Source organism: Anopheles darlingi, chromosome 2, assembly GCF_943734745.1.
Source record: "Anopheles darlingi chromosome 2, idAnoDarlMG_H_01, whole genome shotgun sequence".
Classification (NCBI taxonomy): domain Eukaryota; kingdom Metazoa; phylum Arthropoda; class Insecta; order Diptera; family Culicidae; genus Anopheles; species Anopheles darlingi.
Window position 1 is genome coordinate 27,946,903 of NC_064874.1, and position 27,500 is coordinate 27,974,402.

The 27,500-nt window shown below is 50.8% G+C and overlaps 1 protein-coding gene across 1 annotated transcript in view; it reads right to left on the reverse strand.

Moving 5' to 3' along the window:
- Positions 1 to 426: 426 nt before the first annotated feature.
- The window catches only part of LOC125949507 (nuclear receptor subfamily 2 group F member 1-B), a 69,782-nt gene continuing 42,708 nt past the window's right edge, over positions 427 to 27,500 (reverse strand). Inside the window, exons 4-5 of the mRNA XM_049676619.1 lie at positions 642 to 799; positions 427 to 564 (exon numbers count right to left, since the gene is read on the reverse strand). Of these exons, the coding sequence (XP_049532576.1) occupies positions 448 to 564; positions 642 to 799 (275 nt within the window). The 3' untranslated portion in view covers positions 427 to 447. The remainder of the gene's footprint in view (positions 565 to 641; positions 800 to 27,500) is intronic.

The following is a 27,500-nucleotide window of genomic DNA, read 5'->3' on the forward strand; positions in this document are numbered from 1 at the left end:
CAACGACGCTTGCGTGGCGCTCTGGCCCAGGGATAGTGCCAGCGATTGCTGTTGCTGCGTGTGCTGCTGGAGATGCTGCTCCTGCTGGTGTTGCTGGTGATCCTGTTGCTGCTGTTGCTGCTGCTGCTGTTGGTGCTGTTGATGTTCCTGTTGCTCTTGCAGCTGCTGGTGTTGTGCCTGTAGCTGTGCGAGATGGTGTTGCTGCTGTTGATGCTGAGCCGCGGAATGGCTTTGCTGATGCAGCTGCAGCTCCTGTAGATGCTGTTGATGCTGCTGCTGATGTTGCTGTTGTTGCTGCTGTTGCTGCTGCTGCTGGTGTTGCTGGTGTTGCTGTTGTTGTTGTTGTTGCTGATGTTGAAGGGTGGCGGCCGCTACGGCGGAGGAAGCAGCACCGCCCATCATCAGTGAAGATCATGTCGTTGTCAGTTGACGCCACACGGCCGTGTGTCACATCGAGGGTAGATAGGGCCAGGAGAAACTACTGCCCGATAGCAGCATATCGCGGATCAGCGTTTCAATCGGCGTTTTGCCAACCAGCCGCACAAAGAACAACTGCTCTATGACCTACGGGAAGAGAGACGATGCAAGAAACGACATTAACCAAAATCCGTGCGCCCCAATTATGCTGTCGTAGGACGTACCTGGGATGAAACTGTTCGTAGGGAGGGAAGACGTAGCAGCAGCTTACCAAAGCGGGTCGGTTGATTGGGATACTGTGACCGGCAGTACTCCTCCAGGGCGCACTGTGACTTCTCCTGTAACGACTCGATATGTGTCACGTCCGAAAGTCCACAAGCATCTGCAAGACATAACAGAAAAAGGAAAAGGCTTAGTTTGATCATGATCACCGGTCAGAACACGAGCAATGTAGTAGGAATAGGATATGTGTGCTGGGAAGTGGAATAGGGATGATCATGGACCGAAAACGGGACTACGGCAAACTACCGGACGGGACTGTTGTTAATGAGATGTTTAACAGAGGAGTAAAATAAATAATAACCACCTTTTACCGTGCGTGTTAACTGATTGGTTAGGAGAGAGCAACGGATTTCAATTAATGGTGCAAATATGAGTTGTTTTGTCGGTGCGCTTGGTGGCAAGTGTGAGAATGTGGGTGAGTGCGTGTGGGCTTGTGTGTTATTCTGCTCTTCTTATACGGTTGATGAGACGAAAATAAAGATTAGTAATGTAATAGCGATAGAAAAATGAAATGATAGAAAGAAAGAAATGAGAAAGAAAGCATGAAACTGAAGAAAACATATTAAACCGATAACCTGTCTGCAAGGAAAGAAAGAAACAAAATGATTAGTAAGCACCTAATAGAAACCAAAGAACGCATACGAAGCATAAAGTGGTAAGCGAAGTAGGTGAACAAATCACAGCTTGCTACAGCTGCACCATAGCTAAACGTAGCTTCTCTAACTTTCACTACGTATGCTACATATCAGACAAGGGACATGTATTCTAATATGTCGCATTATGAGTGCACTTGCCCTGGCTGCCATTAACAGCCGAAGGGGCATAAATTACTAACTACCCGTCGTCTGGTAGGCAAGGGAAAGCAAATGCTACTCTAAGCGCCACAAACCCAAACGAAACAACCGAAGGAAGAGAAAGATGAAGGAAGGGAGGAAGAACCCAAAAATCTCTTCTAAAACGAAACGTCAGAGATAAGCGCAAAAACCACGCGATACGGTCCGGGAAATCCACTTGAGACAAGCCGCAGTGCGCAGTGGCATTTCGGGGCCCCCTAATCTCGCTGTATTCCTCCGACGAAGAAGATGAAGAATTCTGACGAACCAGAAGACGAAGAAGAGCGGACGATAAATCACGGAATGCTGTGCGTCGTCGCAGCATGCTAGATCGATTGACGCGTTGTTGTGAACGCGAGTTTGAAGCATCTTCCAACGAAGGGGGTGAGGAGGGGGAGGGGTAACCCATCATAACGTAAGTGGTATTTTGGGGATGGCTGAGGTGTACGCACACACACACAGACGTCAGAAACGACGAGGGTTGAGGTTATGTTTCCATTCCGTTCAACAATCTGCAAATTCCGAGTATCCTCGAGATGCTCAAAAGTCGGTCGCGCGATGCTTTCAATTGACTCCCGCTCCAGTAGTGGGTGATAAATACTAATCAAACTCCACCCCTCGCCCCTCAGGGCCCAGCGAGCGCCCCATAAGTCGAGTGTCGCGTGCCTTAACGCGCGGCGTTAAACAGTGAACCGGGCTAATCAAGTAGCGGCTGGGTAATTAAAATTTATTCATCGCAGCAGTCTTGGGTAACTCTTTCCCCCTTTTCCTCTTCCTTCTCTCCCTTCACTCCCTGTGAGCCCACATAAGAGCGCCAGCGACGCAGCGTGTGCGTGATCTCCGCTGACAGCCACTTGAGGACATTCCACACCGCCATTAGCTGTGTCCTCTGCGTCAGTACCTTCCCTTTTACTTCTTCGATTCCCCCACTTCTCTGGCTCTCCTCGGTGTTGACGAGGTCTCTCCCCCCTCTCTCTTCGCTCTGGAGTCTCGAAGAGTGGGTACTTGACTCCTGCCGTTTCGCGTTGCTCAGTTCCAGGGTTCACCAAGCAGGCCGAGCATGCAGACCCCCTCGAGATAACATCTGTTTGGGTTCGAAGAACAAGAAGAAGGGGAGTGCTAGAGCAGCACCTCATTCGCGCCGGGGGGGGGGTTGGTGACGCGATCCTCTAAGTGGCTGAGGACGATCACGAGCGGGCGCGCGCGCGCGCACCCTCGCGCTCAATGATGACGGTGATGATGATGATGGAGGAGGTGGTGATGGTAGAGAACATGAAAAACATAATTCCACCCAGCCTCCTCTGCTCGCCGCAGACTCATGACAGCAGAATGGTTCGAAGGTTGCGAAGCACGCACGCATTTGCGGCTCTCACCTGTTTCCATGGCGACTGACGACAGTGAAGGTGGCGTCGCTTTGTCATGAGTCAATCAAACGGCGAGTGTGTGTGTGTGTCTAAATTTAATTTCTGTCCTGATGACTGATCTCACATTTGGACTCCAGTTTTAGTTGAAGGAAGTATCGTGTAATCAGCACAGAACAAAGAGCGAACCCTTCTTCAAGCAATATTAAATACCTTTCACTCCCCTTGCACGCTGCGTGTGTGTTTGTCAGATTTGTTTGGTTGAACTCGGGGTTCGATGATGTGATCATCATCATCATCATGATCATCATGTTCGATCAGAGTTGCCTAACTGTCTCATCGTGGTGGCTGGAAGTCAATAGGCATTGGTAAGAGTTCTACGAATGTCGCTGGAATGCACTGACAGACGCAGACACAGACAGCAGCAGCAGCAGCAGCATCGTGGTGATGAAATTCAATTAAACTGCCTTCAATTTGATGATCATAGGAGCGTGACATATCAACCCAGTGTCTAGGGCCCTCTCCTCCCCCCTTACCCCCTTCCTTCCTCTTTCCCCTTCCACCCCACGGTGACAGTATAATTGACTGCGGGCACACCAAGCGTATGGCCCCGTATGGTGCACAGATAGATAGTGAGTGTTCGCTGCATGATCTATAAAACTGAAGATCTATCCCTGTAGTGTCGTCGCCGTGGTGCCAGTTACGCCAGCAGCACCAATAGCGAGTGTGGCGGCGACGGTTTGGTGACTCGAAATTAAAGACAATAATCTTCATTTTCTCTCCATTAAACGATCGGACAAGCGAAGCGACTGACTGACGATCCAGCTGTGACCAACAACGCGACAGTACGACGGCTGCTACACACACACACGAACGCATTCCACTCGCTCCATTCGGACCAATTAGTGCAAATTGTTACTGATTACGGACACTTTATGTAGGTCGATCGGAGTCCCGGGATGGAGCCGACCGATATCCTCCCCTCCCAGCGGAGGGGCGGAAGGGGTGCCCTCGCACTTGCAACGTCCAACAGCAACGATCTCATTCGGTGAAGTTGTCAAAGTCACTGTTGTGTATGCCCCAGAGCCACGGGCCCATGGGGTCCCCGTAGATTGAATTGATTTGAAGGAAAACATATTGGCCGAAACTTGTGCCGACCTTTTGCACTTTCACCAGCTGAGCAACAAGCAAGGGTTTGGAGAGGAGAGTAAGTGAAGAGGACAGTCTTTGCGGTCTTTAATTAAACGATTGAAGTTACTGATTTATCTGATTCGTGCTTCACTTCACTGGACTGGACCACATCATTGCTCGGGGACTTGGGGCTGTGTTTCTTAAGAAATCGAAAACCCATCCCAGGACCTGACTAGGCATCTTAATGACGTGTAAGCGATACTTTCCCTTCAAGACGTTACCACCTTCCACCCAAAGCATCCTCCTATTGTGCGCCCTGGTTCGCCATTTTTAATGAGGAAAATTTTGCAAAATATTCCCCATTCCAAGGCGGTAGGGTCCTGTGTGCAACATTGAATCTGACGACGGCCGAACGGACGGATGGTCGCGCTTGCCGATTTGCTTGCCCAAAGTATTAAAAACCCTGGAACAGGGAGAAAAAAAAAAGTGCTGAACGATATGAAATTTCGTGCAATTACTCCCATCGCATCGCGTTCACGTTCTCGTAGACTTATAGAGAGCGGAGTGGAGGATTCTGGACCCTGGTGCCTCTGCCGTGGCACTGCCACTGGGCGACATCAAAGCGACTGCCGGAGGCGGATTAAACATCTTCACTAAGCGGCTGTTAATAATCTCATGATGATGAATATGTTCCGCCTCGATGCCTGCAAGGGCGTAGGTAGCGCCACCAACCACTGGCAAACGTGGCAAACCTGGTGGTCCTGCAGCTCCCTCAGTAAGCCGTCCACAAATTGGCCACCCGTCTTTTGATGCACGATGATCAATTTCAGATTTTCAAAAGGAGCTGCGAGCCAAAATAGGAAGAGGAGCAAGAAAAAAAGAATAATTCGGATTCGGATTCCCCCAAAAAGGCTGCTGCCGACATCATAAATTAGCTGCGTCTGAAAGGGGGTGTGTGTGGGGGTCCCGAAACGCCAACGTTGGAGGATCACGCGCTTGTGATCGAGTCATTAAGGCGCTGTTTAGCATTTCGCCTCGTATGTGTGCGTGCGTGCGTGTGTGTCGTCAAGCCAAAGTATTTATTACGCTTTTATTACCACTTTCTTCTGTTTTGGTTGTGACAAGGGTGAGGCGGAGGTAGAGATGGGGTTGTGTGCGGGGTGCTGTCTGACAAGATGCGGGACCCGGGCGTTAATAGATCAAATTCATTCAGCTGACGCAGCACGTGGTGTGCGAGCCACGAACGAACAGATGGATGTGACTTTGGTGTCGGTATGCAGCATACCGCGGCTGTAAGGGCTGTAAGGAGCCGTCGCCGTTCATTAAGCGGTTCTCTTGCCTTCGTTTGCATCTGTTGGCCGGCGGTTGCGTTGCTCGATCGATGAGCTGGCTTAAATTAATTGTATTAGTCGCTGGTAATTGCATGAGGAGCAGCAGTAGTAGTAGTAGTAGTAGTAGTAACAGTGCTACCCGAGTGATGATGACACAAGCAGCAGGCTTTGTAGGAGGCTGACATAATTGGTTCTTGCTGCTTGCCCCGTTGGTGCGCTGCTGACTACTTGAAACTCATCAGCTTCGGTCCGAGGAGCGGAGTTTAAATTAAAATTTATTGTGATGCAACTGATTGTGTGAAAACGGCGCGCGTTCATGGCACTCTACGTCACAACCTTGACAGCAGCCTGCAAACTGTCAGACGGGGAATGGTGCCCCAACCACCAACAGGCCTGCTACGGTCGAAGCGATTGATTTGCGTCGCTGATAGAATGATAAATTAATAATTAATTTACCTTTTTTGCCTCCCCCGCGTCGGTGGTGCGCCATTTTGCCGGCATGGCAGGTAAACAAACTTGGTAACTCCTTCTTGGCCAGCAAATCTCGGCGAATGCACTTGCCATAATTGGGAGATTGTTAGGAATCTTTCCAGGGGTGGTTCTTCAAGCATGATGAGGAACTGCAGCAGAGATCTCACGCAAAACGCACACCACACCGCACGAAGGACGAGAAGTTCAATTCGCCATCCATTTATCCATCAATTAATCATCAATCGATAAACGCGGGGGGGGCGCGCGGGTACGGTGCGATCGCCGAAGCGCACAATCGCACGCAAAACCAACGAAACCGGCCAACCAACCAACCGACCAACCAACATGGGACTCACCACAACAGCATCGCCACAGCATCGGTGGCCAATAAAAGATAGGGCGCACTTTATTAAATTTCATTGACGGTGTGTGCGTGGCCAGGGCACTTGGGGCACCAAACCGCTCGACCGCTTCACGGTCGGCGTGCTGGCTCTGGCTGGCTGGTCGATTCCCATGGGCGGTTCACGAGTACGGCCCCATTCTGGCGGGGGATCCGATGGCGATGGCGATGGCGATGGCTGGCTGGTTGGCTCTCCGGACTCCGGACGCCGGAGCACACTGATCGTAAAAACAAATATTTGAAATGTTTTATTGTTTGCCTCGGTGCTGATTGCACAACTGCCATTAATAAACTCGCTCGCCACGATGCCCTCCTCCTTCATGCCCTCACCTGCCCGCAAAACCAGCAACTTCGGTTTGGGCGAATCATCGTTACGTCTCGTTCTGCCGGCGGGATTGGCCCCTCTCTCGATGGACACTAAAAGACGCCGAAAAGGAAGAAGCTTCCATCATTCCATCCAGCGGGCGAAACTTTCGAGACGCACTGCTTGAGCATCTTGCGAAGACTCCCGCTCCGGACGCGAAGACGCAGTTCGAAAACATGTTCATCACGCCACGAATAGACGGCCGGTGCGCTATTGTTCCGCTCGGTGTTGCGTTGTCTGTTGGGCGCTGTCAGTTTGGCGCATGCTAACAGTACATGCTACAGCACTCTAGGCATGCGGTTGGTGGTGGTATCTTTGTTACAGGCAGCAGCCGGGAGGTAGCATAAAAACGATAAATATTTATCTTTCACCCATTCAGCCATTCCCACCAGGCCAGGCCAAGCCAGGCCAGGACAGGCCAGGGACTAACCACGATTCCCTGCCGAGCAGTTCGCGCCGTCGTGTTGCCATTTTCAAGAAAACCAACACAAGGGAAACGGGAGGCGTTAACTGGCCATCGACTCTTCCAGGGGCTCTCCGTTACCGTGGCCGTTATACCGAGAGATGCTGGTCGAGGACGACGGAAGGACAACGAAGGTGACAATGAGTGGTTGTGGTCGAAGATCTTGAGCAGAAAGCGGAGGAGAGGAAGGCGTTGGAGTTGGACGAAAAAACATCGAAAACACCGGACCTGTAAACGCCCTCTCGGTGTGTCGGTGGTTCCATCAAGGGGCCTACGGTCGAGACCGAAAACCAGGGACCACGAAAGGGACCTGCCTGACATTTCGCTGCGGTAGTATCGAATCGTTGTCGTTGTCGTTGTCGCTGTTGCGGGCGTCTGGGACGAAGGAGAGTTAGTTCTCGGTCGCCCGCATAGTTGCTGTTGTGGCCATTGCGGTTGGGAGGCAGATTCCCATCAGTGATATATAGCTGTTCATTACATGTAAAACGTACACTGTTATTGCTGTTTTTAAAACCGCTTTCTGCTACCAAAAGGGGCCGCAACTGTGCGAGGACTAGAGCCGAGACAAGGGCCAAGGTACGATTGGATTGGATTTAGACAATTCACCCGTTATCTGCAATGGCGCAATGTGTGTTTGTCAATCGTTTGCCATTGAATTGGCGCAGATGTCATGTTCGGACATCTTTAGACGCATGGTTGGAATTGTGATTGGAATGGAGTTTTCCATTTCCACAGAAAGCGTACAGTGTTGTCGGCTATACAAAGTGAACTCTCGCTTAAGTAGTAAACTTTGCAAATTACCCGTTAAAACTCGCCCTCATTTTCACTCACTTCATCGCGCACTGGATTAAGATTAATTCTTTTTCGACTCTTCAGCAACTCCATTACTCTCTTCTCAGGTTCAGAACTTCCCAATTGTTCACCTTGCAACGCCCACCGAAAAAGTTTTCCAACCGTTGTTGTTGATGATGATGATGATGATGATGATAATAAAAAATCATAAAGCACTCAGGCGGCGGTGGTTTGAAGAACCGAACGGTAACCTTTCCTCCGACCCGTCGTGTCCCTTGCTATACGACGTCACCACAGTAGCAGCAGCAGTAGTAGGACATACCCGTCGTGTGATGTTGCAACGGGTTTGCGGTTTTTTCAATAATAAATTACTCAATCGTAAGCCGCTCAACAAATTGCGTGTAGCGGAGGCACCCCGGAAATAGATCAACCACGTCGGGCTTAGGTGTATGTGTGTCTGCAGCAGCAGTAGCAGCAGGTGCACCGGTAGCGGTCGAAAGGATTTTTGACTTTTTAATCTTTCACGACCACCCACGGTGCTCTGGGCGGGAGCCGAAGGAAAACAAAACGAAATATTAACCGGAAAAAAGCGTAGACAAGCGCATTGGAAGCGCGGGACGCGATTTTTCGCAAAACTCTTTCATCCGCCATTGTTACCCCCCCTCCGCACACACACGGAGCTGAATAGTGGTGTCCTGTGGCGTGCCAATGTGATGAACACAGTGCCATTGTTAAAATACATCGTTCCGAGTGGTGGTGGTGGTGGCTTCTGCCGTGGATGAAAGCATAAAGTAATCGACATGATATTGCGATGCCCCAATGCTCGGTTCGCTTTGATGTTACGTCTCTGCGGGGAATTTAGAAAAAAATAAAGGAACCGAGTTGACAGAGTTGCGTTCGTGTGATGTGATCAAACGGCAAACGATTAGTGGACGTAGGGTAGTAGCCGAACCGAAACCGAACCGATATAAACCGCAACCCAGCAATCAGGGCGAGAGTAGATAATTGTAATGAAAAGTGTTATTTATTACGAGTGCTGTATCCGAGTGCTCAATAGTTAATAGCTTCTCGGTACCACCATCATCAAGCGACACGCAATCCCAAGAGGGCCTCAAACCGACACAGAGTGGCGTGTGAGTTTGTGCGTGTGTGTAGGTCCTTGCAAAAGGTCATGTTTACGTAGTGAAACCGCACCGATGATGCCGCCGCACTCTTAGGCTCTTAGGAATCGGGACTCGCTGACCCTGGAAAAGGGTGCATTTTTGATGAGCGCGCTTCCCGGAGTGATTTTCGATGTTCAACCCACCGCCTACTCCGGCGCTGGCTGTTGCGCGTTTGACGTTTGACATTCTGCGGCTCGACGCCGCCAACTCGATAACCTGCGGCATATTTTATTAACGAGATTAGTGACGCTCTCAATGACCTGCTGGCTGGCAGGAAGGTGTGCGTGTGTGTGTGCGTGCGTGCGTCTGATTATCTGACTCATTTTCTTCATTCGTCCTGACACGGTGCTGTCGACAAGTGAGAAAGATTTATTGCATAGACCATTACCACTAGATTTGACGGCAATTGATTTATAGATTTCGTTTCTACGTTTTTCTTCGATCGAAAACAGCTTCTTGACATTCGCTTGATTGAAATAAGGCTCTTTTTGGTGCCAAAAGTTTCGCCGCGTACGGCATATTGATAAACTGTGCACTAAATATCTGCAGCCGACGTTGCAACATCATCAATCTTGCTTGTTCTGCTGTTGTTTTTGGGGGTAATATATCCCACAAACCACAAACACACTCCGCTTAGTCAGTATGAATACATGATGCTAGTTGTTTTCAATTCAAGGGATGAATGTGCCCTCCACAGACATGTGCAACGCAATGTGCAAAGTGTCATGCCCCGGAGTGTGTAGAACTTTCCGGATAAATATTGGGAGTAATTGCGCTCCGGTGGCAGCAGCATCGTGCAGCTCTAAAAGGAGAAGAGGTCTTGGGACAAAACTCCACCGAAAAAGGCACACACCAGACTGCCAAAGTTGCGGGCACTTACTGCTGGAACATCTCATCATCGGCATCCTTCTCCCCAAAGTGATGTGACACCCCGGAATGCAGGGGTTGATGTTTACCAACCCCGGAAAACTACTTCCAGTTACCATCAGCATCACATCACACCACAAGCGAGATTTGCGACTATCCTTTGTTTCGTCACGATTCCACCTCATCCCCACCCCCATATCCTTCTAGAGGGTGTAGTGTCTCTGACACTTTGGCACCGACCGGGACCAAGACCAAGACCGAGGCCAAGTGAAAAACACACACGAGGTTACATAAACGATGCTAATATGAGATAATGTTCTTCGTCACCCTCAGCAGTTGGGAAGGGAATGGGGAAGATCTTTCCGCTGGTGGGGGATGAGTTGACCGAAGAAGACGCGCCATTTCAAGAGATTTAGACGAACGTGAAGCCACATGCCGGGCGGGGTGTAATGGTAGCAGTTTAATGCTTCCTGTCGCCTTCGACCACCACCCTCCGCCCCGGAACAAGGAGGGGATCATGACCAAGTGGTCCCACTCCGCTCACCTTCTTTCAAGTTCGCTGTCGCTCAAGTGCAGTGCAAGGGATGCCGGAGGATGCCGAAAGTCGTAAAACAATAATTTTAATCACGGGAAAATGGCTAATCATAATGATGGTAATCGGGTGTAAAACATATGTCTACACATGGCGCACAGCAGCGGTAGAGAGCGAGAGAGGAGGGTAGAATGGGGGTATATGGCTTGGGTGCCGTCGTGTACGAGCCTTTTAAAGTTTCGTGTTTGAAAAGAATCTCGTAAAACGTGCTCAAGTTGCTTGTTTTGCGGAACCCCCCGCCTTCAAAGGGGGAAAGGAGTTCAGAGGGTATGGGAAGAGTGGAAGGCGCCCAGAACTCATACGTGACGGTGCAGGGCAGAAGGTAATGTGCGGGCTATCCTGCTCTGACAAAACAATTATAATCAAATTAAAATATTTAATTAGTTGTGTTGTGGCTGGGCTGCCAACCGCCAGCATTTCCTCTGGTGTGTGTGTGTTTGTGAGCGTGTTTTTTAGGAGAAAAACTTTAATACAAAGCAACAGCTCTCGTACACACTCTTTCTCTCCTGAAAGTGTCCCAGATGTTATCGACTTTCGACTACCAACAAGCCATTCGAGGATACGGCATCCAGGGAGTTTTGAAAAATCTGTTCTCCAGCCTTCAGTATTCCTATTCGTAGCAGCACCTCAACAGATAGCAAATGGACTTTATCGTCAAGCCAGGACAGTTGTTATTCGAAAAAAGTCATTTGTTAAACTTCAAGCATTCATCGTTCCGGTGACAGAACGATTCATCGCAGCAACCTGAGAACAGACGTAACGGAGTTCGCACTGAGTACACCTCGGTATGTCCACCGTTCCGGTTTGCCGTTAAATCGACTGTAATGGTAACGATATCGAGGTAAACACTTCGAGCTAGTACTTCTCGAGGACACCGAATGGTGGAAATGGTTTGAGATGAATTTTTGGGCAAAGTTTCTTCTTATCTGACCTGGCGAAAGCCTTTCCAGGTTGTTGCACTTTAAGGAGAGACCGGGCGCACACGACAGCTGCCACCATCCACCGGAAACAGACAATTGACAAAGCAACAATACAATTCTCAAGCAATCTCGACAGTCAGTAAGTCAGTCAGTTGTCGGAAGGGTTTACAACAGATTATTCCGTGGAGACTGATAAATACTAGCAAAGTAATACTACGAAGTACTGCGCTGTTCTTGATGCACAAATAGCCTTTCTTATCCTGACATCAAATCATCAGTCGCCAGACTAAAAGGGAATAAGGTGTAAGCATTAGCAATAGGAATGGTTCATCACATAAATACACTCCGGACATTATCTCGTTGTAGACGACTGGTCCTCTCAATCGTTTCAATTGCTTTTTTGCAGTCCATTCACACCTCGGAATGTGATTTGCTGTCTATATATCCCCCAAGTCGATAACTCTGTGCCCCTCTTACTGTCGTTTTCTGTTCCAAGGATGGAGTGCGATGGTGTTTTAACTTGTGAAAAAGGACCAAACCAACCAAACATCAAATACCTCGGAACCCGTGTCGTCGCGTAAACGTCAGCACTTCGGCACCGGTCCTTCGCATCCCTTGTCGCGGTCGCGCCGTGTTACACAAGTCATTAATCTGCGTCCGACAGACAATGCAGCATGGCCACAGGAAAAAAAAAGCGAAAAAGGTGAAAAGACACAACGGCGACCATCAGTGCACTGGATTGAACGATTTTCCAACTGTCGTTGTTGTTGTCCACCGACGTTTCTGGCGCTTCCATGGCCACCACAAACACATACACGCTGGCCACACTGAGAACACATGTTTTGCGAAAATTCAACGGGCCATGATGTGGCCCCTACTAGACCCCCTCTGGATTTTCCCCAAAAAGCGCCACCTTCTCGATGAAACGATAGAGAGAGCAAGCCAGAGAGCATGGAAAATGAAATTGTTTTAATTCGTTCTGGCCACCGTCAGGACGCGGTTCTGGTTTTGTGGCGCGTTAGACATTTCACCTCCCCCCCCCCTCACCCTCCCGCCTACCACTGGAAAGGCCTCTCCCTTCTGCGCTTGGCTCATTTTTGGCGAGCGATTTTTTGCTGCTCGCCCTTCACCATTTCATCAGCGCAGAGGAGAGCATTCATCCTTTTTTCGGGTGGCTAAAGGTACGGAAAAGCGGAATGGAAAAGCGGAATGGAAAAGCGGAAAATGTGCCGGCCGGCGCCGGACACGGACAACAACAACAACAACGACAACGACCACTACCAGGAGGGTGCAAAACCGGATGCCCAAAAACCGCACAACCGCCTGCCTGCCTGCCTGCCTGCCGGTCGCCGTTTATTGGGGTGATTATTGGCTTAGCGAGGGGGTTGTCCACGGTCCCTGACTTTACCGGCCATCCGCTCGACGCAATGCAGTTTCCACGGGATGCTGCACAACCAGACAACCCCCGAAGTGTATGTGTGTGTGTGTGTGTTTTGTGTTGAGCGAAAGTGAATTTGTGGCCAAAAACAATGATGAACCCGGCATGAAACCGGCGCGCAATCGGTGATGTGGCCACGGGTTTGTTTTTTTGTTTTAGCGTTTTTTTTTCTCGGTAACCAGAACACACTTTTGTCGTTCTGCGGTCGGTTCCGCCTTTGCAGAAGATGGCGCCATGGCGTTGCCCTGGTTACGGTGTGCTTACTCGGATGCTCGGTGTTAACGAGGGATCCGTGTTTCTCGGTCCGTGAACTTGACATTGGCCAACACCAGACGTTGGTCCCGGGTTTTTGACTTTGAACAGAACCCCGGCCGGTGTGAAGTCAGGTCAGGATAGGCCGACCATGGGGATCCAGCCAGCATGTGATCGATGTGGAAAAGAAATCAATAATTTTCACCACACCAGACAGCGCTTTCAATGGCCCGAGTCAATGGCGTATTGGCAGCATTTATGCAAAGGGAATACACGTTCGACCTACTTCTACGGACGACGACAGACGATCGATCCATCTTCTGCCTCGGATTGCCATCGCTCATCGCGTCCCAATTGCGACGGCTCGGATCAATCGCTCGCGCGCACACACACGCACAGGGAAGCCAGCCACGCTATCGGAACGCTATCGGTGTGCCGTGACGGTTGGATCGGTCACAGTTCGCCTCGGTTGTCCGGTCAGGCCTGTCAGGTACAACACCTCCTCCCCCGCCGTCCAGCCTTACTTAAGGAGGTCAGCGCTATAAAATGGCATCGCTTCGCGCACCGAACCCAACTCTAGCGAATTGTTGTTAGATGATGAACCCCCGGCATCGGCAGCCGGACCAGCAGCAGCAGCAGGTGATGCTTCAATGCGCGTCGCCAGAGGCTATCATTAGTGTGTTCAATACCTGTTCGTTAGGCGAACGAGTGACGCCTTATAGGTCGTGGCCGGCTCGCGAACCGCGAAGAAAGCGAATGCCCAACCGTCGGTCAAAGAGAGACACCAGGGAGAGGGGGACCCGGGGGCTGGTGGCATTTTTGCACGCAATCCAACTCACATGTTGCGCCAATCGAGGATCGGGGACCGGGGGGATCCGGGTAATGGTAATAAAAAAATCTCTCAACAATAATCTCGCGTAATGGACACGCCATCGATCGGGCGGCGTACACACAAAAGGGGTAAGTTACCAAGGTCCTTCGGCCGGCGGAGGAGGAAGGGTTAGGAAGGGGGTGGTGTGTGTCCCCGTCGTTGTGCGAAGAGCCATTAGAGAGGCGTTTTTGATGATGCGCCTCGTCACCCTCTCTTTTTACGATCGCAAATCGTTCCTTCGTTCGGTTCGCGGAATGCAAAGGTGAGCGCGGATCGGAACGGCTGATTGACCGCGATCGATCGAACCTAGGTTCCATTATTGGCAGACTGCCTCTCTCTCTCTTTCTGTCTCTAGCGGTCTAGTGTGAGATGTGGATTTTCACACTCTACTCCATCCCGGATAGCGATGCATTCGTGCGAGATTGACCATCAGGAGCAACCGCGAACATTGGGAGTCGCAATGGCCTTGTTTAGAGATCGATCTCTCTCCTATAGCTTGGACACTCTTTCTCCGTTCCTAATCAAATCATTCGGCAACGTACGGCACTCGTTTCATCCCCTTTCTAGGTTATGGTGCTTGGTGGTATCATCATCATCATCATCATCATTGTCATCCGCTATCTACCAGTTTGAGCCCCTGCCCCTTCAAATAACGCAAAATACGTTCCCGGTTCTACCCAAAATGGTATGCAGCATCGGATGCAGCATGTAGGGGGCCGCCACCAGAATGGTGTCACAGAGGAGGAGTTGAAAAATCTATTAAATAGCAAACCACGACACGAATATTGCGAATACGGCAAACACACGCACACACCCCTCGACCACATTACAGGCATCGTTGGCATTGGCGATCGTGGCGTATTGATTGCCACAGTACAGCAGAAGGGAGGGCCCTTATCACCGGGCGAGAGTAGGTTGTCCAGCGTCCAGTGACCAGCTAAAAAAAACAGCAACGAAAACAACAACAACAACCGTGCCATTTCAAAGGGGAAGGACAGAATCATAAAACGCCACCGTAAATTATGGTGATATTGAGCGTAGCGCAGGGTATTCGCCGTTGAATGTTCTTCTATTTTTTTTCTTCTCCTCATCTTCTTCGCGCGCTATCTTTCTCTCTCTCTGTCCCTCTGTTGTTGGCAAACGATGGTAATAAAGCAGTAAAACGGTAGCCAGAAGCATCCTCTCTCGCGCTCTGATGCTACGTTGCGAGGGATGATACCTAAGGGGGGGATCATCTATTTAGTCCGCTAGGTCCAGGCCAGCAGAACTCAGGGGAGGGGGGGTTGGTTTTCACATTTAGGCATCCCGGTTTAAAATGCATTAGATTGTGACAACAGCCAGGGCTATCGCCTGCGTCCCACTTACACAGCAGAAGGACAAGCTAGAACATGGCCCTCGGACCGAGCAAGACCCTTGGACTGGACCGACTAGAGGGAGCACCGCAGGGGCTTACACTTCTTGATCCTTTCTGAATTGAGTAGATAAAGAGAAATTAATTTCCATTGCAACGATGGCCACACACACACGGCGCACAAACGTGCACGGTCGGTGACGTACCCGGAACCTCGTTAGACATTCCAGTCGTGGCTCGATGCTTCTTGTTTCCGCCGTTTTCGCCCCATCTTTCTGCCCTGACTGACTCTTGGCCTTGGCTTCCCCGGCCACCCTTCTACTTTCGCATCGATTGGGGTCTCTCTGCATTGTTTTTTTTGTTGTTGATGTTGCCAGTTTGTTCTTTGTGATTCTCTCGAGTATTGGGCCGCGGAGCGGCTCGTAAGCCCCAAACGGTTCCAGCATCAAACGAGCAGATGCTGGAACTGGTGGTAGTGGTGGTGGGCAGAGTGAAATAAATCTTGCAAATATGATTAATTTGCATAATGTAATAATGCTCATCGCGCGTACCTAGCGAGATCGACGCGACGTTCGTTTGGAGCGGCTCGGAAGACTTGGAGGGCTTGATACTCTTCGGAAGATGCTGCAGAACCTTCCGAGAGACAGAGGAGAATGGTGGCTGGGACGCAGAGTGAAACAGATTATGCGAAAATACGACGACGACAACGACGACGTCGACGTCGTGTTTGCTGTCGATTGTCGGTTGTGAAAGGGGTTTTACCGTTTTGGATTAAATCAGGACCAGGCATGGTGCTTTTGCTGCAGTTCTTCTGAGGACCAGAAGAAGAGCCGCTCACAGATGCTTGGTGCGTGAGAAAATTAACAAATACCAAGCCAATGTGCGCGCGATACTGAACCTTGAACCGATCCAGGCGTTTCTTGAACTTTTGCGACCAACATCCCGCGCCACCACCATTGGCCATGGACTGGCGACCCAGAAGATGGTTTTTGGATTGATTCTGTGGCAAAGATTGCGCCAACAACAATCGGGTGCAGCTGGTCTTTGGGAGGATCTTCGGGAGGATGATCCTAATCCTGTTTGTTCACCTTTCGTGCCGTGACATCTGTCAATGTCCAGCGTACGCACGTGCACGTGCGCCATCCGGTGGCCGCACACACAAAGCCCAAAGGCCATCGATTATCTTCGATAGCTTCAGTGACCGCAAGGACCAAAGCCAGTGCGAAGTCCTTTACGATTAGCTTCTTTTCTTATGGGACGTGGCCAGGTGTGTTCGTCTTCAGGATGTTGAATCCTGAATCCGGTAGACTTGCTGTCTCTTCAAGCAGCATACTGGACAAACACTTATAAGAAGGCGAAGCCTTGTGTCTACCTGCTGGCCACATCGTTTATAGCCTAGGGTTTAAACTCCCAGCGAACGAAACCATTTATTGAGGTGCGAGAATCTGCAGAACGCAATAAAGATTCCTCGAATGGTCATTCTCGCCGGTGAATCCGCTGTGCGATGCATAATTGATTTGACTTTAGTGGCGTACGGATCATCCCGGGCAGAACGAGAGGGGCACCACGGGAGGCTAATGATGCGCGCCAGATTGCGGACTTGTTTTCGCACTCCGGGTTCCTGCTCCCGGTCGGAAGCAGCGCGCCCAGGAGGAGGAACTCGTGTTAGCTCGCGTTGCGTCGCGCTCCAACGAAATTCAACACCCGCCGTAGGCGCTTGCGAGTGGCGAGCATAAAACATGAAAGAAATAGCATTTTACAGCGCCCATACTAGACCTAGCGGCTAGCAGGGATGGTGATTCGCTTGGTTCATGCTGAGCATTGACCGCCGACCGCGGTGAGATGGAGCAGAGGCAGGTTTTGAGATGGAGATGGACACAGCTAGTTAGCTGCTCGTTGAGCAAATTGGTTTGCAAATTATGGCGCTGGCTGTGTGGATCTCTGACAGAGTCAAGGAAAGATCCGGTCTAGGATCTTTGAGCTTTACAGATGGTAGACGAAAGAAACGCAAAGCGTGCTGCGATGGATCTAAATTCGTGGTTAAAGAAACCGCGGTCATAGCTTACTGTATACGTCAGAATCTAAACCGTTCCTATGGCAACTCAATTTCATGCCGAACCCAAAGCTGACCATTAGCTTCATCACCAATGTACCTGGTGCATAATGGAGTAGTTTGCGTTTTCGCGAAAAGAGAAGAGCTTTTAAGCAGCGAGATTGCAATAAACGTAAAAATCAACATTACCGTTGAATTATGTTCCGTGTTCCAGCTCTCCAAATCAACTCCACATACACACACACGCACGCGCGCACGCCGAAAGCAACTGATTACGACGGTTGCACCGTTCTTCTGCTCAATGAATCGGGCGGTGAATGAAGTGACAAATGGGCACTCATGCATACATTAGCGGGAGTCGCAACAACATCAACAACATCAACGACCCCACAACAGCAACGGTTTCACTGACTTTAGAGTCCCGGAGTGCCGCACGGAGTTAACGGAGTCCCCGAAATCCATTGACAGAGATCGAGCGAGCGAGCGAGCGAGCGAGCGAGTAGATTGCCCCAAAATGGTTTCCCTCTCCCTACGGGCCGGATTTCGTTATCATCCTTTCCATCCACATTAATCGACCCGCCGCACACACCAACGCCCATGTCAATGGTATTTGGATATTAATTTTCAATTAAAAACAAACAGGTTCAGCGTTTAATCGATTTTATGTGATGGTAAAATTATTCAAATGTCGCTTTTATTTCTCTGTCATTTTCTCTGCGTTCCTGCGGGGAGGGCGGTGTGTTTCGGGCTTTGGCGCATTTGATGATCCGCGGCACACCGCACCGGCGCACCGGATTAACGCCGGTGCCGAGAACGCCACGGTCCCCGATCTGGCCACGCCTGGGTGGTAATGATGGTAATACCACGCGCAATAATAATAATAACGCTAATATCAACAATAATGCCAAAAAGCCGGGCATCCGGCCGGCCGGCCGCCCCGGGACCCGGGACGCCCGCGATCTTTTACGCGAGCCACGGACGGCTTTCGGTGGTCCGGTGCCGGTGGACGCTTAGTTTTGGATGTTAAGCATCAACAAGCGATCCGAGATCGAGTTTAATGAGATTATAATTTATGCTAAGTGTAATAAAACGACGCATAGCCGTTGACAATTATTGAATTCTTGATCCAGGCCGCAAACACTCCGTTCGTTTCGACCGGGAAACCATTCAAGACATCGATGATGTCGATGTCGATGATGTTGATGCCGATGGTTGGAGCTTTTACGAGGCCATAAAAGAGAGCCCACCACCACCACAAACCGGGCTGCACCTTCGGCATTTCCCGCCAGATGGGACATCTGAGCGATGTCATCATGATCGGATCGGATCGGATCGGATCGGAACGGATCGGATATGGCTCTTCGCGGGGCTTAAAGCGGGATTCTATCGCTCGCTAGGGCGAAGAAACTACAAAACGGAACTATCGTTTTATGGCGTTTTGGTCTCGTCGGTGATCGCGCGCCGAGATCGAGAAGGTGTCGAACCGACATGTGTTCTCTCCTCCTGCGTCTCTTAATGGTGTCGGATCGTATCATCTTCCTAGTGACGATGATCATATCCCAGCTCCAATGTGTGGTGGTGCTGCTGCTGCTGCTGCTGATGTTGCTGGATGGATCTTCGATTTTACGAGCGTACAAATTGCCTCTAGCTTGGCTGATTAAATCGATTAAACGTGGCGCGGTGCCGTGGTGTGGTTCCTCGCCGGTGATTTATGGCCCCGGCCGGGCTTCGCGTGTACCGCGCAAGGAGCAGCGAGTGCCGCCAGCCAGTGGGACACCACACCAGCCAGCATTTCACCAGGCGGCGCATTTTTCGCGAATTTATGGTACGTGGAATGCGAAATTGAAATTAAGAAAACGGAAAAGGAACCCCTCGATCGCTCTAATTAGCGTCCAGCTCGGTGAGTCCTGGGCCGGTCCGGAGCTGAACGGTGATAGAGGTACAACGCGGGAGTGGCTTAATAGCTTGGGACATGCCACGATGATCAAGGGCGGACCGAGAGGGATGGTTTCTGTTTCGGGAGGCACCCAACATCTCGTAATCGTAAAAACGCATAATCGATTACTCGAATCGGACATTCCGGAATGCTGGAATCCCCCCCAGTTGGATGGCTGAGACCACCAAATCTGCCCCCTTCCCAGAGATCAAACGCCTTCGGAGCGATTCCGTTCAAAGATCGGCAAGATATTAACACTTCTTTATGCGCCGTTATTGGAACGATCCGGTGCGTTCCGGTGACACTTGACTGGAGATCGGGCGGTGGGTTCGATTTGGAGCTTTTTATGGCTTTCTCATTACGACCTCGCGTCTTTGCGGTCCCGAGGGACCAGGGCACGTGACGTGGTGGAAATGAATCCCCATTTAATGCCTCATCATGTGTCAACCGAGTCGCAAGGTCCCCATACCAAGCTAATAAAAGCAATGACCACTTCAGCTGAGAGAGCGAGGGGACGAAGCAAGGGGCTCGACTTGGTGGTGGTATCGCCGATCGCCGGTTCGGTATGGGTGTTCGCCGCGAAAACGTCGTAAAACTCCCGCCGCGCCCGCAGTTCGATAAACTCATTACGGACGTCGTCGTCGTCGAAGTCGTGTGCCTTTAACGTCCCGATACGGATGCGTGGGACGTGTGGGTGCCGGTGACCTTTCACTTGCCCCACGGCATCAGCCGGGACACCCTGGGTGTTCCCGTTTTATGGCGGTGATGCCGGGTGCTCGTTTGCATAAAGCTCTCCTGGTTTTAAAACCGCGAAGAACTAGAGCTTCTAGCGCAGTAGCGGTGTGCTGGCCACGCACATTAACGTTTTCACGGCACAGACACTACACATAAAGTTCGATGGCTTGTCAATCAGGAACAGAAGGAGGTACAGGAGCTAGACTAGTTTGGCAGACGAGGTTCGGACGGTTTTATGCTACTATGCTATATATCCAAGCACCTCTACCGGGTAGCCCTATGTTCGTTTTTCATGTGATTTCTTCCTCTAAATTTTTGGGCATCGAATGACCCGAACCGTATTCCTAAGCATCAATTCTTCTTTGAGTTCAAAAACAACCCAGAGATCCAGCCTGCTTGGATGTGTGTGTATCCAATTGTCAGATCAACATTGCACGCTTCATTCAATTTGTAGATTTATTAACGCCAGCGTGCAGATCGGCGGCGCGATCGTTTGTTTGTTTGTTTGCAGCATCCGACACCCTGATGCGCCTCAGCCAAACGGAGAATGGGAGAAGAGGAGAAGAGCGAGAACGAGGACGAGAGAGGAGCTTCCATTTATCTAATCGACTTGAATGGCTTTGGGATAATTGAAGCCATTAGCAGGCGAGGGCAGAACAGTGGGTGCCTCGGAAGGACTTTACACAACAGTCGGAACACGGCTGGCTACCTGCGCGCGCGAACACTCGACTGCCACCGGGTATGGAGAGGGACCAGCTAGCCAACCAGCCAGAGATGATCCATTCGGAAGACTGTACCGAGCATAGTCATCATCAATGGGCAGACAAGGTAAACACCTAATTTATTATCCTCTTGCAGGGCACCACCGCTGTAGAGTGGCAGCCTGAGAGGCAGCCTGCAGCGCAGCAGATAATAGAAACACCCCTGTGTAAATGGCCCGCTTCACGCGGTGACACTCGGTGGGCCCGTGCCATCCCGTGTGCGTGTGAAGGTGCGATTTGTAGTCGCTGGCGGGTGGCAGCCTCCAGTAGGTAAGCGCCGCTCCGCCGCACGCGAACCCATGTTTAGGTGTTGTTTTGGGTTTTGTTTCGATAAATCTTTACAGACACCCTGCCTTGCCCTGTCTCCTGGACATAATAGACTACGACGTCGTCGTCGGTGTCAAAACAGAGATGATTTTGTTTCGGAATTGTGTGCATCTTCCCTGTCTTCGCTCCATGCTCCCACTGTGTTGAATGTCCCGTGGTACAAATGAGCTCATGAGGAGCTAGGAGACTGGGACCTTCTAAAGACCTCAACGTGGACTCATGTTCCACTGGAAGAAGAATCTCTTTACAACTTTCGCGTCACTCCACCGCACGGCACTCGAGTGGATGACGATTTATGACCCCATGGTCCAGCAGCAGCATCACCAGCAGCATCAGCAGCAGCCGATGCTTTCTGTTGTTCCCCCTGTTCTGATCTGATGATCTGTTTTGCTGCCGCTGCCGTTGTTGCCGGTACATTCTTCGGCCCGTGGCTGGATGTGCCGGTTAAAGATGGATCGGCACAAAACGATCCTTTATTGTTGCTGACCCAGTCCAGTCCAGTCCGGTAGTGTGGCCGAGGCCTACCGATAATGGGCCGGCACAGGCGCACACAGTTTTGAGTTTTGCTGCTTTGAGCTTATCGCGCGCGTCCGCGCTCTTTGGTCTGCTGCCTTCGATCTGGACGATCCCAGTCCGAGGGCCACGCTATCGCTACGGTGCCGCGCGTTGCGAGCAACAGCGAGAGCTCCGGTTATGATTTATGATCGCTCGGATGTGGACGACGGACGCACTCGACTCGTTGAGGCGCGACTATTGGGAATCGGAATCGGCACATTTTCTCGCGCGGGATTTCGAGCCGAACCTTGGCGTACGGACCTATATGGAGTATGTTCTTGCTGGAATGGAGGCAAGGGCACGTCTTTTACGCACCACCGTACCGCTGCTGCTGCTGCTGCTGCTGCTGCTGAGGTGTTAAACTTATAAATTGCACTCCACGCGAACGCCGAACGGCGTGGTCTGCGTCGGAGAGTCTGAGAACACGATGTTCAACACCGGGCGGGACGTGGCCACTTTTTTTTTGGTGGAGGAGCAACAGCCCCGAATGTTGATGTGGCGGAGAGTGGCCGAAAAGTTATTATGTCTTGCCTTGGGTTCAGTGCACAGCGGGAGGGTTTGTCATTTTCATTTATTCAATAATAAATATTTGCCGTTGCGCGGTCTTTCTCTCTCACTCACACACGCATTCTTTTCTCGTTCTCCCCTTTTCTCTTTACCGCACTACAATCACCGAAACGATCCAAATCAGCGACACAGCGGGTGCCAACTGGCTGGAAAGTTAAAAGCACTCCTCCTGGCACTCCTCTGCTGCGTCTGTGTGCCTTATCTGATTCTTGGAGTGCTCCACCTTCCTCTCCTCTTCTTTTATCCATCTACACTTTCTCACATCCATATGATTTCGATCGGTGTTCGTGGCATCGCGATGTTAGGATGAGAAACTTCGATCGCTGGACACATCATTTGCCACTCGCTTTCCAGTGAGCTCAGCGGTCACGATAACCTGTGGCGTGAACGTCATAAATCAGCATCGAAATGAAGTGTAAATATTGCGCGATTAGTTAATTATTAATGATTTATTCAATTTCGCACCAACATCACCACCACTACTACCCCCGGGGGCAGCTCTGCGCTTCTGGCACCGCCCCGTAGTCACGGCGTGCCTTCTGTGATACCGCGGTGTAAGCAGATGCCAAAGTGACATCGCATCGTGTCTGCTGACCTGCGATGACCGCGCGGTGCAGCAAAATAGATATCAATCATCGCGCCGCGCTTTCTATCGAGCGAAAGAAGGAGAAATTCCATCGCGAGAAATTCCGGTTGGTGCACCTGCATGTAAGACGCATCGAGACCACTAGACGCCCGCTAATGAGCCCCGGTCACAGACAAACACATACACACACACACACAGAGTCCAGGCGAGGGCGATCAATTCAATCCGAAGCAGCAGCAATACCACAATCGGATTGCACACCACGGTGCATGCGGTTTATGGTGTGTGCGCGCACAACATATGGCCACGGATATAAAACGGGGCCTCGTCAGTTCGCGAGAGGCAATTACGAGCCTCGTGGCGTGGCACTTTTACATCGGTTTTGACATGCCGGATCATTTTATGGACCGCTGGACCTTCGCCAAAGCATTGCCCCCTCGTTTCCTGAAGAAAGGTTAGCGCTGATGTTGTTGCTGATCTGCTTCTAAACGGCCGATCGTGCCAGAAGGGAGGATTAACATTCGTTTCTTCTGCTGCTGACGTTTATGATCCCTCCGCCCTCGGTCCCACCTGCGACACCATGATCTCACTAATCCGTGTTGGATCGACCGGCCATTGCCGTGGATCGGTTGTGATCGGCCAGGCCAGATCGGTGGCCATAAAACCATGTGCATGCGCGTGGAAAATGCCTTTGCCGTTTTTTTATGACACTTTGGCACAACCTTAAACCTTTGACGTGCACTCCAGGCACCGGCTTTTCCCGTGAGACTTTGCTCGTGACCATGAGATACTCCCTCACCCCTCCAACCCTCGATCACAAGTGAGGGGAAGCCTTTTTTCCGAATTTTAATTTGATTGAGTTTCATTTCGCGGATGCGTGAAGTGGAAATTCCTCTAGCGATGGATGGAAAATCGTTTCGACAAACATGCCGCACCCGAGCGTCAGGGTAAACAGTGGCCACTAGTGTTATCCGGTGCGGTGTGTATTGTTACATCACCCGAGAGTGGCATCAACGCCACGCCAAACAAACACACGAACCGAACCGATCCGCTCGGTGGCGGTACGCAATATTGCACGCATGAACGCAGATGCTGGCTCACAATTCCAAACACAACACAAAGTGTGTGTGGCCGCGGGAGAGTGTAATTTGAAATTTGTATAAAATTGAAAACGACCGCCCCCCCCCCCCTCCCCCCATCGGAAGGGTCCTGTTTTTCCACCAACTCGTCCTCATCATCGTCGTGTGAGTGATGATAATATTCTCGGGGAAATTAAATAAAAATATCCAACTCCAGCAGCAGCAGCAGTAGGCAGCGCTGGTGGTCTGGTGGATACCCCTCCCATGGTAACGTGTACGCCGGAAATGAGCAGAAAACCGACAAAGAAGGAACGGTTTGCTGGTTTGTGGCCGCCGCAACCGCATTTAACCTTCTGCTTCGGTGACCGTGATGTGGCAAACCGAGAATCCTTGGCCCCGCCGGGAACCGGGATTTGCTGGCGTTCAAATAGTCCGCCTGGCGCCCTGCGAGAGCGAATTCGCGACTCGCTCGAAAAAGGGGTTAAATTTCATCACCCACTCGAGGAAATGGTCTATTGTTGTTTATTTATCTTCTTAATTTGATTTGCTTTCATTTCCCGGGGCGTTCGGTGGTCCCGGTTTTTTTAAGGGGAGGATTACGTCGCGAACTGGTGACGGTGGATTGGAAGACGGGATGATTGCTTCTCACAATTCGAGGGGATGCTGCTGTAGTTCATCTAGTTTTCATTGTAATGCTCAACTTGGTTTTGGAGTTTTTGGAGCAAATTTTTGGAAAAATTTGAATTTTCTTCCGCAAAAAGCACCTCCCTTTGGCGTCATTGATTTACGCCAATTGATTGGAATACTGAAGCGTCATAAAACCTTTCATCGACGCCAGGTTCATCGACGAGATTTGTGGCGAAAAATTAAATCCATTTGGAGACCCTACTCTAGACCATCATCACCATCAGGAGATGAGCTTTAGTCCCACTATCGGTTCACTGCCAGCCATATCTTCACAAACATCACAAACCGTTTGTGAGCTCACAATAGACCCGTTGGTGCGTCGTCCAGCGGTTTGTTGTTTTTACGTTAACCACCAGGCCCTGAACTCACGGGCCACTGTCCCCGCTCTGGTTGGCTATTTGGCGCCGTGCATTGTTTGCTGCACCGGAGTGGACGCGCGTGCGATGTGTAACGGAAAACCTCGGAAAAATTAATAATATGGCTTACGAAGGGATTAGCTGGCGACGGTTTTTGGCATGCAGCGAGCGAGCCGAGCCGAGTTCCACCAGCAGTTCCGGTTCACAGCTCGATACCAACGTCGGTATCGCGTCCTTTGATATGGTAAACGACCGGAGACCAACGACGAGTGCCGAGGACCGAGACCTTCCACCCTCGCTAGTGGTCGAATGCTTTTGTTGTTGTTAGAAGTCTCCGCCATTGATGCCACTGCAGGAAAGGCCGCAACAAGGCTGCTGACTACTTGCCGCTGCACCGATCAGATATCAGCGCCACAAAAGCGCGTCGCTGGTTCGGTCCGGTCCGGGGTTGTTGGTCGGTTGGTTGTTTGCTGAATCGCAACACCTCACCCTCGCTGCAGGTGGACCACTAAAGAGCTTAACGGTTTTTTTGTTTTGAAAATTCACTTCGAACCTGACGTAGTGACGGCCGTGTCGTGGTCCCTGTCCCAAGGATAGCAAAGAGAGTTGTTCCCGGGAGTGTCCGTAACAGCGACGCCAGTCGACCGTTGCCCGGGATTATACTATTTTATTATATTTAAGGTGATTAAGGGCGCAGGTTGGTCTTCCGGATCCGCCTTCCGGACGGACGGACGGTAGTAGTTCACCGGAACCGTCGCTGTAATTGCGAGGCTTTACATGGTGCCCCGTACCCCGTGTGTGTGTGTGTCTTCGCTTTCGTGGATATGACCCGTACGAGTGACCTCCCTGTATCGGAAGTTACGACAAAAAAAAGCCGTGGAGGTGCCCAAGGGCGGCGAGAAGATCACCTTTCGTTCACCTCACGTCACAACACACTTGTCCACGGTGTCCGCGGTGGTGGTGCTGCGGTTCGTTGACTATTCGTTGGACCAAAAATAAGGAATAAGGAAAAGACGACGGGCGCGATGATGTCCGCCTTGTAATGTGATTATGTTGGTAAGCTTTTAGAGAAATGATTTGTCGGGAAGGCGGAGCACCCCGAAGACAGGGAAAGAAGGTGCATTGAAGGTTCGCGGATTAAAGGCGTGGACCGTTAGGGGTCACGTTACGCACAACCTATGCTCACGACCAACGGTGCAACGATACGATGCACTTCCGCCACCGGATTTTTTCGGCGGTACTTTGGTGTGCAGGGATTGATCAAAGTAGGTTACAACTTCCGGACTTTGTTCCGGGCTGATCGAGAGGTGTAATTCGAGCGTTTAAACATCGAACACACGCACACAACGCTTACAAACGATCCCGTTGTGCCACCGGAAGTCACCGGAGGGATAAGGTATTAAGGTATTACCGTTTTAGTGGAGTTCAGAGAGGGGGAGAGGGGAGGACCAACCCAAAAACCGGAAGTCCGGATGTGTCTGAACAGGCTGCAACAACAGTAAACCCCCCAAACAAAAACCGGTGGTCAATGGTGCGCGATAATGCGCGATAAATTGAATCGCGAGATGCGATCGCGACGTCGATACTCATCCAGGGGTGTCTGTCCCGTCGCCGTCTGTTGGTCATTTCCACCAGCACAAAAACAACTAGCCCTTCTCAATCAAAGGAGTCATTACACAGACGAGGTGCTAATGATAGTCAACGGACAGTCAACGAGATTACTGCGCTGTTGGAGTTGCAGCAGCATTCCAATGACACCTTTTCCAGCCGCTGCGTACTGGAGAGCGCAATTACACTTTATAACCGGGGGCACGCGGACACACGGACACAAGTGTTTGCAGCTTAGCGCGACTCTAGACCTTTTTGGAATCCCCGCACGTGACACTTGACGTCGGATTTTCCGCAGCAACCAACACCAGGCCATCAAAACATCAACAGCCGCTGATCAGCGCTCGGCCTCACGGCTTAGTAAGGTGATAATTAACCTTTTTTTCCGAAAGTCGTGGCCGTAGCTGCCGTTGCGATAAATGAATAAAATTATAATTGAAATGTCCATTCGCGGTGCGCGGTGCGCGCGTTTTTGGACAATACCCTGTTGTAGCACCGTACTAAATCATATTATTCCACATTCCCTTCCATCCTTTCACGAAGCGCGACGTCGCGAATCGCATTGCCAAAACCGTGGCGTTGCGGCTACTGCTTATCACCCTCGGTGACCGCAAGCGCAACCGGAAACGTAGGCCAACCGCCAACGGTCTGCCTGGAAGGTGCTAAATGGTAGCAGCCGGCTGGTCGTGTGTCGTCCATTTGTTGTTTAGTAAGGGGGTGTTTTGTGGTGGTGGTGTATGTAAATTATGTGGCCAACAAGGCCACAACACAGCGGTCGGGTTGATGGGGTTAAAAAGGGTTCGGTGGGTGAGATGATGGCTTGGTGGCTTGGATTTGGAAAAAGGGGTTGGTTCTCTTAAGGGGTTGATTATTTATGCCATTAATCGGCTCGCCTGCATCATCACACTTTTCGGGGAGGGGAGGGTGTTACCATCACCCACTCCTGTTTGG